At 45.9% G+C, this 14,023-nt stretch overlaps 1 protein-coding gene across 1 annotated transcript in view; it reads left to right on the top strand.

Moving 5' to 3' along the window:
* LOC144828385 (uncharacterized) overlaps positions 1-14,023 on the top strand; it is a 169,439-nt gene that overhangs the window by 55,305 nt on the left and 100,111 nt on the right. Inside the window, exon 4 of the mRNA XM_078686498.1 lies at positions 13,119-13,199. Coding sequence (XP_078542624.1) covers positions 13,119-13,199 — 81 coding nt within the window. The remainder of the gene's footprint in view (positions 1-13,118; positions 13,200-14,023) is intronic.

The raw sequence follows: 14,023 nt of genomic DNA, 5'->3' as shown, positions 1-14,023 counted from the left end.
GCCAGACTGTCTTTTGTCCATTACGGCGATCCTGGTGAGTCAAAGATTGGGGCCCTACAGCTATAATAACTGATCTTTAATTCCCTCCTAACTTTATACCAGGTTGTGGCAAAGCCCGGCAGAGTTTTTAATCGAATCTTTTTAAAGTAACTTGGGTCCCCATATTTAAGTAAAAAACCAGTGCCTCCTCCGTTTACATTTTTTAGCATTGCTTTATACATTCTGCCTATATCCGATTCTTCTGGAACTTTAAACAAACTTTTCCCTCCTTTTAACAAGAACACCCATGCGTAGATCAAAAGATCCAGCAGCTTAAGTCCTCCTTTCTCGTATCGCCTTCGGAGTTTCTTCCAGGAGATCCGCACTCCTTTGGAGGCCCATATAAATCTTGAAATTTTGGACTGAACCTTTTTAAGCCATTCTTCCTTAAAGGCCATCGGAATGTGTTGGAATAAAAAAGTAATTTTTTGAAGGATAGTCATTTTAATAATATTCACTCTTCCGTAAATTGATAGTGGGAGATGTGACCAGCCAGCAGCAATTTCCCTATTTCTTTACTGACCCTCTGGAAGTTAGTTTCAGGAATTTGCTCTACATTCTGTACTATTTTTATGCCCAAGTACCTCATTTCCTCTTTGACATATTCTACGCGTGTGTCAATATTCCAGACCATAATAACCGTTTTACGCTGGTTTATTTCATAGCCTCAAATCTTGCCAAAACCTGCAGCAGGCTCATACACCACTGGTAAGGCTGAATCCAAGTTCGATGTATACACTACCAGGTCGATAGCGTATAGGCCCACTTTCTTTTCCCAAGTTCTTACTTTAAACGGGGCTTTATACAATTGCATTCTAGTCAGCCATAGCTTACATGTTGTAGCATGTATTGTTGTGTTTTAACCATGCATCTAATCACCATATAAATAAAGTTTTGATGGACCCTTGGACGCATCTATAATTTTGACTTTCATGACTACTCTAACACTGTGATGACACAAGGCAAGGGGGATTACTGCTCAGAATCTGAGATTTGTGTACATATATGTGGAGTCAAATGTACTGAGGGGGTTTCACTGACAAAATATCGAAGTTAAAAATAAAAAGTATCGATGTAAAAATATATAATGAACAAATATCAACTCCCTTTCCTTAAACAGGTAAGTACAAAATTATAGAGAAAAAATATCGATGTAAAAAATATAGTAGCACAAAACATCGAATTTTATATATAAATATAAAGTAGATTTAATATACATTGAAAACAATTAAACACACACATAATAATTCAAATATATTTCATTTAAAACAATTAATAAACTATTAATTTTAATTTATTTTATAATTTTAAAGTTCTATGAAAATGTACCTCTTTCCGTTTACCAGTCACTTCCTCTATGAAGTTACACACCAACATCCAAAAGTCGGCGATCTTCGGGCACTGCATGAACATATGCAGGTCATCTGCCAAAGGAAGCACACACTTCAGACAACCATAATCATTCCAGTCACTCTTGAAAACCTAGCCGGAGACCAATACACCCTATGGGTTATAAACAGGTGATTTCTCTTGAGTGAGGTGGGTATCACCACTGCGCATAGAATGGAGAAGGAAGATTGCAATGCTTGCATTAAGTCTCCTTCCCTGTATCCCTCTTCTCACAAATTGGATATATCTAATAAGCTCTTATCCTCTGCCTCCAGAAAGGCCCAGTACCAGATTGAGACTTCCTTTTTTAGTGGACCAGTTCTCATTGCCTGTTTTAACCATGTCTCATTTTCCTCCTCGACCCACTCTTGGGCGGCCCACCAGGAGCTTAGCTGGTAATACTTGAATCTTCTTAGCTGTCCCTTAGTACAGTTGCTTAGGACCACTCAGCTGACCAAATTAGACCCCATTCTGAGCTCTGCCCAGTAGCTTAAGCCTGTGGAATTTAAGGGTTGGCTAAGTTGGTCTAACAGACAGTGAGGGGTGCCCGGGGAATCCCAAATCAGTGCCAAAGATGAATAATATGGTACCCCTAACCTCCTCTAAAAATAAACCCATGTTTTTAAGGCAGTTTTCAAAATCCTTAGCCCCACCTTTTTAAAGAATTTTGGATCCCCGTACTTAAAAGTGGCACTGCCGGACTTAGATCACCAAGCAATACCTCAAAAAGTCTCCCCATTGGTGAGCAATCTGGTTTGTTTGCTAACATCTGGAAGTTCGCAAAATGGAAAGCATGACAGTAATTAAGCAAATCTGGGAGAGCCAGTCCACCCACCTCCAGCCTTCTCCTCAGTTTTTACCACAATATCCTGGGCCCCTTTGATGCCCAAATAAAGCTACCTATTTTTACTGCAGTTTAGCTATGTCCTCCCTCCAAAATGTCAATGGCATGCAGTTAAAAATAGAGGTACATTTTGGAAGGATGATCATCTTAATGACTTTACCATATATATTTAATGGTTAATTGGCCCATCTAGCTAGCAGTCTTCCTACCTCCTGGCTCAGTTTTTCCAATTTACTCTAGGGATTTTTTCAACAAGTTATATATCTGGCCCGTCCTTCTCTTAGTAGTTAGGAGATAAAACACTTTATGTCTCCTTCTTCTACACCTTCTGGAATATTAGGAACCCTCAAATTGTAATGCCTAGCTTTAGTTTCGAGATTTTTCCAGATTGTCTTGTAGAATTTTATTTGTGACTTCAATATCTCTATATTCCGAGTATTCTGAGTGACTCCTGCTGATAGAACTTTCACCTCACTTTCGAGGGTTGCAGTTCAATGTGTGATGCTGTCTAGCTTCTCTTCCAGCACAACACACTTTTCCTCAATGCCTATTTGGTTTACCTTTGAGACCTCAAATTTATTGAGAATATCTTGCCTCAGATTCAGTATGATATTTTCCAGCTGATTATCCGACTTCTCATCTCGGGTACTAGCCTCCAGCTGACCCAGACTTTCATCTGTGGGTATCTCTGTAGTATCTTGAGATTGTCTTGGGCTAGTGCCATCCTGGCGATCATCTGTCAAGCTATCTAATGGAGTAAAGTGATTGCTGAGGTGGACTGCCAGTAAACCTTACACGCCAGGCTAGCCTGTAGCAGGCTTACTTCGCTGCCCCCCCGAGCAAGTACTGTAGCCCTTGTCTGGCTATGATTTTAAAATAGGAATTGAGCGAGGGTGCAGGTTTTGGAAATGAGCGGACTTCTTTGGGCCCACACTGTCTTGGCCTTTGTGAGAAAGTGCCATATTTCTTGCATTGGTATGCCTCCACTTTTTTCTGAACTGCTTATGTGCTTTGACTGAGTGTGCCCTGGGTTCCTGCCAACCAGGTACCCAGGGCCTGTGTTCCTTTCCTAAAACGGTGTTGAAACTAAATCCCAATTGGCATCTCTGGCAACCTGTCAGCCCCTAGTAAATGGTACCGTAGGTACCCGGGGCATGGTGACCAGAGAAGACCCCTGAGGACTGCAGCACTTATTGTACCACCCTCAGGGGCCCTGTATCCTGACACCCCAACTCTGCCTTTGCAGGCTGAGTGTCTAAGTACAGAACTAAACAAAGAGTCAACATGACACACATTCCTGTGTGCCATGCCCACAGAACCAGAACCCACTGCCCTGGCATACTTCAGTCACCCCTCTAGCTGGGTGCCCTATGCTAGAGGCGTGGGCACAGGTGCATGAGCCCTGTGCCCCTACAGTACCCAGGGCCATTCATGGGCACTGTAAGTGCAGTGATGCCATTAAGCGTATATGGTGCTGGGAGGTTGTCATTACGAACTCCACAGCACCATAATGGCTACACTGAAGACTGACAAGTTTGGTACCAAACTTCTCAGCACATTAAACCCGCACTGATGCCAGTGTAGGAGTTAATGTAAAATGCACCAGAGGGCATCTTAGATATGCCTCCTGAAAACCTAACATACAATCCACATCTGGGCTGAGTGGCTGCAGAGGCTGCCACACAGCAGACATGTTGCTGGACACCTGGGTGGAGAGCCCCCCGCTTTCCTGGGCCTGCAACAATGCACATCCTGGGCGAGGTGCTAGGTCTCCTCCCCCAGAATGGGCAGGGTGAAGCTTCAAAGGCATGCCCCCTCTGTGAGCTTCTCCAGATCATTTGCTGTACCCAGCAACTGGCCCCCACCAGTCCTGACCCCCACTCTGGTGGGAAGACTGGCGGGAAAAACTACGTCAGGAAGGGAGATGTGCCAGCCTGTGCCAACCCCACCCCTCAGATGGGGGAGACGAGGTGAAGCACGACCCCAGGCACCGGCCATCTTGAAGATGGGGAGCCCTGCCAAATAACAGCTAGGCTCCCACAGGAGAGGAGCAGGTTAGGGGGTGTACCCACCCCAGGACAGGCACCTATTGGTCCCTGCCCTTGCCCTACCAGTAACTCCCCTAAATTCAGTATTTAGGGGCCCCCTGAACCTTCCTTCCTCAGATCCCGGTAACAAAAGAAGAATGAAGGACAAGAAGAATGAAGACCAAGAGGAACAAGACCCACCTCGCAGCTGCTAACAACAGGAGGACAACCACTGACTTGGCCCAAGCCCTACCGGCCTGTCGATCCTGGAACCTGCTCCTGCATAAATCCTGGTGACTCCTGTGGACAGCAACCTTGGGACACCCAGAGGACCTGCCTGGCTTGACCCACTTAAAGACTGGGACTCCCATCAGCAGAGGCTCTGCTGCAACAACCCCCCTGGTGCCAGCCAGGAAGCTCCGGACCAGCCCACTCTACACCCGCTGAGCCCGGCACCTGCCTAAGTGATCCAAGACCACGAGGACGTCCCCCCGGGGACTGGGACCCAAAGTCCAGTGCCAAAAGACCCTCCTAGATGAAACAGACGCCGCCTGCAGACTCAGAACCAAGGGCCAACCCAACCGCGACCAGCCGAGGGTAAGCTTTTCCGACACCCAAAGACACCCCTGCACCCGGCGCCCTACAGCCCCCTGTGCCGTCCTTTGGAGTACCTACCTGTGCTCCAAGATCCCAACTTACCTCCCGAAGTGCTGGTCGCCCCTGGAGAGTCTCTGGCCACAAGCCTGCAGCCTTTGTTCCCTTTTTACCTTTTCCATTGGATAAAATTGAGCGCCCGACGGCTCTAAATCATCCTGCACCCAGCCGCCGGAGTACCGCTGGCTGTGCCACCTTTTTCCTATCCTGCTTCCCCCTTTGTCCTAAGCAAGTGACCAGGAGCCCAGCTCCCACAGCCGCATGGCCTGCTAGCCAGCAGCCACCAACCGGAGACCCCCTGTCCCCCATTGGATAACATTTGGCCTAACTACCTCTGCACCCGGCCACCCCTGCACCGCTGAGGGTGAACCAACTGTACCTACCTGGCACTGGGGGACTCCTGAGTCTATGTTCAGAACCACAACTTCACCAGTCAAGTACTCACCAGGAAACCGGTAACTCACATACCTGCCTTTAAATAACATTGACTGGTTTGACTCAAAAAATCTTCTGTCTACTTTTGAAAACGTAAAATATTCATATAAAATCATCCGAATTCCAAATTCTGTGATCAGGAGAGGAGCCAGTACTGTACCTTGTAGCCCAGTACTGAACCGCAAAAGTAATCCCTAGCGGGTTTACTAGTAACTTGTATTTTCTCTATAGGAATCCATTGTCTGCTTTTCTATGAAATTTCTTCTGTCTACTTTTGAAAACTAGAAATATTCTTTAAAAATCATATGAAATACTGAAATGTAATTACTTACCTGTTTTAAGTTGAGACCCCAGTGCTGGCCCCAGGAGCCCAGTACAGGATTACAAAAGTAACGAGATGGTACTTTACCTGCAACCTGAATTTTCTCCCATTAGAAAACATTGCCAGATTTCTGTTGAAAAGTTTCTTACCAGGCGAGGTCGCCCCCACACACAGCTGCTGAGCCACCCTCCGACTACTTTTCCCCCACTGCCTCCCTGCGGCCCGCCCCCCTCCAGCCCATTCGCCGCCCCGCTCCCGCCACCCAGCTGCTCCTCCCTCTCAGCTCCTTACTTATGATGCCCTCAGAGCGACCGCGCAGCAGACGCGCGCAGCGGGCGTGCCGATTGTGCGCCAAAGGTGCACCAAAGGCAAGCCCGTCTATGCCCATCCGCACCTGGCCCCCTGGCCCCCGCCGATGCCAGACCACCCGATGGACCTACGACGCCGCCACTCTCAACGCACTCAATGCCGGCCGTAACCCCGCCTGCTACCAAGCCACCCCGAAACGCACCCACATACCCTTCACCTGCAAAGCCTGCCGATTCACCTGCCTCCGAACCTGCACCACACCCGCCAAGCCGAGCACCAGCAACAACCACCTCAAGTGCATCCTGCTCAACACCCGCTCCGTCCACAGACACGCCGTGGAACTCTGGAACCTCCTCGACACAACTTCACCAGACGTCGCCTTCCTCACGGAAACCTGGATGAACGCCTCCTCAGCCCCCAACATCCCCATCGCCATCCCGGACTGAACTCAGACAATACGGAAGTCCTCATCCTGGGATCATCGCCCTCCGCCTGGGACGACTCCTGGTGGCCTCCTGCCCTGGGCAGCACTCCCAAGCCAACGGACCACGCACGTAACCTGGGCTTCATCCTGGACTCCTCCCTCTCGATGACCAGACAAGTCAACACCGTCTCGTTGTCGTGCTTCAACACCCTGCGTATGCTCCGAAAGATCTTCCGGTGGATCCCCACCGAAACCAGGAAGACGGTCACCCAGGCACTCGTCACCAGCCGACTGGACTACGGAAACACCCTCTACCCCGGAACCACAGCCAAACTTCAGAAAAGACTCCAACGCATCCAGAACGCCTCCGCACGACTCATCCTGGACATCCCCCGACACAGCCACATCTCCGGACACCTGAGAGACCTGCACTGGCTCCCCGTCAGCAAGAAGATCACGTTCCGACTCCTCACCCACGCACACAAGGCTATCCACGACCTAGGCTCCAGGTACCTCAACAACCGCCTGACCTTCTACACTCCCACCCGCCAGCTACGATCCACCAGCCTCGCCCTCGCCGCCGTTCCACGCATCCGCAGAGCCACAACCGGAGGAAGATCCTTCTCCTACCTGGCAGCCAAGACATGGAACTCCATCCCCACCCACCTCCGGCTGACCCAGGACCATCTATCCTTCAGGAAGCAACTCAAGACCTGGCTCTTCGAGCAGTAGCAGACCCCTCCCCCCAGCGCCTTAAGACCCCTCCGGGTGAGTAGCGCGCTATACAAATGCTATGATTGATTGATGGATTGAAGTGTGAACTTTTAAAATAGCTTTTTATTCCTGAAAATCACTACAATACCTAAAACTTTTTTGCTAAACTGTTTTCAGCTTAGACCCCAGGACTGAACCTAGGAGCCAGTCCTGGAATTACCCAAGTAATCTACAAAGTAATCCACTGTGTTTATATAAGGAAATCCATTGAGTTAAATGCTAAATTGTGTGTAGAAGTGTGTTGCCTACTGCAACCCCTGTACCTATTGTATTTACAAAGTGTACTGCCACTCTACAAAGTACTCATCTGAGACCTCTCATAGGAAGAACAGTATATTTTGATACCTGTTGGTTCTAGAAATAAAACGACTATATCTTTTGATATAAAAACAATTGGCCTGGAGTTCAGTCTTTGAGTGTGTGAAACCTTTTGCTGTGTGTGTACAACAAATGCTTTACACTGTCCTCTGGTTCTGCCCTACTGTTCGACCAAGCTGCCATTTTAGAGAGTAAGGTCACACCTGTCTTTAACCTCTGTTAGACCTCGGGGGTTTGTAGACTCTATACACACTGTACCTTATTCTGGTCCTGTATATATAGAGCCACTTTCTCACAGCCCTCCCACAGCCTTCCCCACTTTTCTAGTGGATGAAATGGTAATGGCCTCACAGATTGCCTGCTCCCTTGCTCTCACCCCCTTGGCTTTCTTATCCGGGTCAAATCTCAATTTTTTACCTATTACTAACTTGTGGAGCTCGTGGTGTATTAGCTGGGATATCCCCTTTGCCAGTGCCTCTCCTTGCTCGAGTGTCTAAACTTATATTGTCAGCTCCTAGCTCCTCCACATACCCCTTAGAAGTAAAGAGCACACTGTGCGGGTGGGTCCCTTTCCATCAGTACCTGCTGTGCCTGTGGCGGTTGTGCACTATTACAACTGCCCTTCTCCCTCACTTTCTTCTGGAAGCAAGCGCTGGAATTCTCCACCAGCATGAAACCATTACTGAGCTCCTGCGTCTCCTGTGTCTCCTCCTCGATTTGCTTCGGTTTGCCAAAACTTTGCCGCACAGTGCTGACTCTGCCTGCCTACCACGACCCGGAAGCCAGCAAGTGCTGCTGCAACCCGGGACTGCTGCCACAAGGCCGACGCACAGCTCCATATGACCCGATGCTATCTTGCATCGAGCCCCATCCACCGCAGAACACACACGAGTAGCGGGAAGGACGACTCCCCTTCCTAGACCACCACCCTCAGAAACCCAAAGTGATTTACAGGAAAGCGCTGAAAATTGCCTCCACTGCTTCCACACGCCGTCTGGTCAAGTCCAGGAAACAAATACATTATATCAGCCCGAGTCTCTCTCCCTCCCTTTGCTTTGGGAGCTCCCGCGACCGCCGTCAGCCCGCCGCCTTGTTCCTCTTCCAGGATGTAAAAAAAAGTACGTACAATTACTTTACTCACACACTGTACTCCATAACAATAAAATTCAACACAAAAAATAAAAACAAATACCCGAATTAAATATAAATTAATTAATTAATATTAATGACCATCTAATTTTGTATTAATTACAAATACATTACTTTTCACCCTTTAGCACTATAAACTCCACAACCTGCACCTAAAAATTATAACACAATTTCCATAACTAATTTTCAATCAATCAATTAATATAAATTAACAACTAATTATTAGGTAATCAAAAATAAATCACTTCCCAACCTTGTCCCCTATAAACCCAACAACATGCACCTAAAACAAATTACACAATTAACATAATTATTTATCAATTAATTAATATTAACAGCCAATTAATAATCAATTACAAATAAATTACTTCCCACAATTAACACTATCAAATCTAAATTAAATAAATAAAAAAATTCATTCATTTATTATAATTAAATTACTTCTCACCCTATTCCCCTATAAACCCACAACCCCTGCGGAACTAAAAAATGCAAAATGTAATTAAAATATAATTCAAAAACTACTAACAATTTAACACATATATTAAAAAACCTAAACAATACTTATACTAAAAAACATACATCACATACATTTAAAATATAAAGTAAAATACATACAGACCTTCAAGTGGATCCCCTCTGAGTCAAGGAAGACATCCCCCGACACGAACACATCACCCAGGACCTACGAAGACTCCACTGGATCCCCTCTGAGTCAAGGAAGACAGTCATCCACGCACTCATCACTAGCAAACTGGACTACGGAAACGCATTCTACGCCGGCATCAACAAGTCTCTACTCCGCAAACTGCAGACAATACAGAACACCGCAGCCAGACTTGTCCTTGGCATCCCCCGACACGAACACATCACCCAGGACCTACGAAGACTTTACTGGATCCCCTCTGAGTCAAGGAAGACAGTCATCCACGTACGCATCACTAGCAAACTGGACTTTGGAAATGCATTCTACGCCGGCATCAACAAGTCCCTACTCCGTAAACTCCAGACAATACAGAACACCGCAGCCAGACTCGTCCTTGGCATCCCCGACACGTACATATCACCCAGGACCTGCGAAGACTCCACTGGCTCACGGTGGAGAAAAGAGTCAGCTTCAAATCCTCAATCATGCCTACAAATGTCTACCTCAACGACAGAATCAACTTCCACGTGCCCTAAAGAAACCTCTGATCTTCCAACCTCGCACTGGCCGAAACCCCACGCATCCACAGAGCCAGATTAGGCGGAAGATCCTTCTCCCACATTGCGGTCAAGACCTAGAATGAGCTACTGGCAGACACAAGACAAGCCCCCTCTCTGACCACCTTCAGGAAGACCCTCAAGACCTGGCTCTTCGGCTAGACAGATCTATGGACCCACCCCCAGCGCCTTGAGACCCTCACGGGTGAGAAGCACACTTACAATTCCCCGATTGATTGACATAACACTAATTAAAACAATAGATATTTTTAACCTCTATATTTTTGCAAACAATATTAATGACATCTATATTTTTAAAAACGATATTTCTTACCTTCGATTCGATATTCTCAACCACGATATTCTAGCTGTCGATATAACGGAATCTCAATATTTCCACTCAATATTTGTGTAAGTCGACATTTCCAAGTCAATATTCTGTCTCAACACCGTTCTTGGTGGATTATTAAAATCAGCTTCCGTTTTTAATTTACTATTTTGATGATATTTAAGATGATTGAAATAAGTTTAAGTAAAAATATTGGTTTTTATCGGGTTACAAACCAATCTTTTATGATGGGGGTGGTCTTGGTCTGATATTTGAAGCTATTTTTTTTATTTGAAGAGTTTTTTATAGCACTGGCTAGACCCGGAGGTATCAAAGCGCTTTACATGAGGAATATCATTACAAAAGAACAGTATTACATAGTTACTTGAGTTAGTAGAGAAAAACATAGAATAGAGAAAAACAGTGTTACATAAATACATCCGTTAATAGAGCAAATTATATAACAAAGAAAACAAGTCATAAGGGGCATAGATAGTAGAGGGGGAAAAAGTGATGTGTGTGATGTGAGGTGAGAAAGATTTATATAGCGCACAAATGCCCTTGGGCGTCTAGGCGCTCATAGCGGAGGAAAGAGCCTATGTTCCAGCTGTGGGTGATTTAAATTAAGTTAATTTGAAAAAAGCCATGTCTTTATAAGCTTTCTGAATCCGAGCAGCTTTGGACAGCTTTTGATGTTTATTGGGAGGGAGTTCCTTAGTTTCGCTGTGCCCAGGACAAAGCTTCTTCCACCCCAGTTGACTTTTCCAAATTTTGGGGTCTGGAGGAGTTTGCTCTGTGATGAGCGAAGGTGTCTTGGTGGATGGTACCAGGTGAGATGCTGTTTCAGAAATGCTGGTCCATTTCCGTGTACTGCTTTGTATGCTAGACAAAGAGACTTAAAGTGGAGTTTTTTCAGGCCTTCTGAAATGGACTGGAATTTGGGTGAGTTCAATATTGTTCTGACGGCGACATTTTGTGCCCGCTGAAGCTTGGCCAAGTGCTGTTTTTGGAGGCCTAAGTATAGGGCATTTCCGTAGTCCAGTCTGGCTAAGGCCAGAACTGTAACTAGAGTTTTTACTGCTTCAGGGGGGATGAAAGTGCGTATTTTGCAGATTGATTTTAAGAAATATTGTTGATACGACTTTGTTGACCTGATGTTGAAAGGACATTTTGTCATCAAAGATGATGCCCAAATTCCTCACTATTTGGACTGGGGTGGGGTACGCACCCATACTAGTTTGCCACCAGTTCTGTTACCAAAAAGAGGTATCTGATCCCAGTAGGAGGACCTCTGTTTTGGTACCATTAAGCTTCAAACAGTATAACCCCATCCATTGGTTTATGTGGTACATACATTGTTTAAAGCTATCGGCTGTATCTTCAGGGGTGCTTGAAATTGATACCACTATTTGGGTGTCATCCGCGTAAGATATTATTGTGAAGCCATATTGCCTGATGATGTTGGCTAGAGGAGTCACATAAAGGTTGAACAGAGTGGGACCCCACATGGAAGCGTGAACTGCTCTGAGCGGGAGTCGCTGACCTGAACGTATTTATGTCTGTTGTTCAGATAGGATTTGTCCAGTTTTAGAGCATTATTCTTGACTCCTGCCTTTTGGATCCGTTTGATTAGTATATCATGGTTCATGGTGTCAAAAGCCACCAAAAGATCCAACCGGATCAAGGCGGCCTTGGCTCCCGTGGCTAGTATTGCCCGGATATCCTCTGCTGTCATAATCAGGACAGTTTCTGTGCTGTGCCCTTGTCGGAAACCATACTGGGAGGGATCCAGTAGGTCCGCCGAGGAGATGTAAGTTGTTAGTTGGGAGTTAAGGATTTTTTCCAATACTTTGGCCGGAAAAGGAATCCTTGCTAGGTCTGTAATTACTGTGATTGCTAGGATCTAAATTGTTATTTTTTTAATAAAGGCAGAATTGACACTGTTTTCCAAGCGTCTGGAAAGACGCCTGATGTTACGACTTTATTGAAGAGTGTGCTGAGTTGTTTGCTGATTGTGTCTGGTGCCATGTGGAATGTCATGGGCAGACAAGGGTCTGAGGGTGCTCCAGAATTTATGAATTTGATTGTAGGTGTTATTTGTTCAATACTGGGTGGAGCAAAGGAGTCTAAGACACTGGTGGGACATGTGATGTTTGTAGTGTGAGTGACTGTCATGTTATCATCCTAGTCTGTGAGGGATTTGAAAATGGTGGTTTGAATACAGATCAAGTCTATGTAGTGGTGTCTGTTGTCACAACTTTATGTAGACTACATATTTGTTGCGCAAGACATCAGAGTTTATAAACAATGACCGCATCAGTACTATGTTTATGATAAAGATCAGTGGGTACAAGTTAGAGGATGCAATACTCCCAGGTGACCTGCGTCTGAGCTGGTACTGTGGTAGGATTGTAGATGGCTGATATTCAACAAGAAGGCATCAATCCAGAATAGGAATGGTGTGTTTTAAGTAAATTCAATGGTGGTGAAGGAATGGCATGGTTATCGCTGGAATATTGAACCACCATCATCATCACACAGATGTCTAAGGAAGGTGCATTAATCCCTTATCTGACAATGCCAAAACAAAATACCTGCCCTGTTTCCTTCTTCTTAGCTAAGTGTGAGAATTAATTTCTCTTCTGACGAACAAGTCCCATGTGTTTAGGATCTGCTTCTCTAAGGTCATACGTCTGTGTTTACAGATGTGGAATTGGAGAACATGATTTTATTTCATGTGTGGGTAGTTCATGGAATAAAACCATGTGCTCCAATTCAACATCTTTGTGGAATACTCACAAGACCTTTGTGGAGCAACGCCTGTTAATAATGACAGAAAGTTCTTAAATGCCACAATGTCTCATTTTATAGTTATAGGAACATGTGTCTTCTCTCAAAAACAGGACAGATTGTACCATACTACAGTGGAGCTGGACCATCAACAGTTGACCCCTTTACAGGAAGCACGGTTGTTCCAACACCAGGTACATTTTCAACTTACATTTCTGAAACATTAACTAAATATACAAAAAGCTGTATTCAAACTCCAGTTAATCAGTGTTCTCATATCAGAGTGGTGGAAATTAGTGCTTAAAAGCCAGTGCTTGGGTAAACACTGATCTTCCACCTATTCTGGGTCAGCAGAGAGTCGAAGGAGATGTTGGAATGTCAGATGGCAGGCCACCGTCTCCCAACCACACTTGGGTCTTCACACTCTCTGGATCACCAAAGAGTCGAAGAAGATGTGGGAAATGGCAGATGACAGCCCACGTCTCCCAACCACACTTGGCTCTTCACCGTCCTGGGGTTAACAGAGACCCAAAGGAGCTGTGGGAATGGCAGATTACAGCTCACCGTCTCCCAACCACCCTTGGCTCTTCACATTCTTTGGGTGAGAGGAGATCTGAAGGAGATGTGGGAATGACAGAAGACAGCCCAGCGCCTACCAACCACCCTTGGGTCTTCACACTCTCTTATTCAACAGAGACCCAAAGGAGATGTTGGATTGACAGATGACGATTCAGAAAAGGGGGTGGTGATGAACAGAGTGTCTGAATTAAGCAGACCACTCTTACCCAGTCCAAAGATCAGGGCTTGATCCATAACCGTTATTTAGCTCACTGCTCCATCCCAGCTCAGAACCTGGCTATATGCAAATTAGTCTGTCCCTGGCCCAGTGCATCATGGGAACAGGGCAGACCAAACTACCAAGCCGTTTCTTCACCAGAAAGGAGACAAGCTTCCGGGGACCGGTTTCTGGCATTTCAGCCGTCGTCGGCCCGGCTTGCTTGAATCCTGATGGAGCAGT

Source organism: Lissotriton helveticus, chromosome 4_1, assembly GCF_964261635.1.
Source record: "Lissotriton helveticus chromosome 4_1, aLisHel1.1, whole genome shotgun sequence".
Taxonomy (NCBI): Eukaryota; Metazoa; Chordata; class Amphibia; order Caudata; family Salamandridae; genus Lissotriton; species Lissotriton helveticus.
Note: the sequence above shows the minus strand (reverse complement) of the source record. Positions and strands in the feature narration are given on the sequence as shown.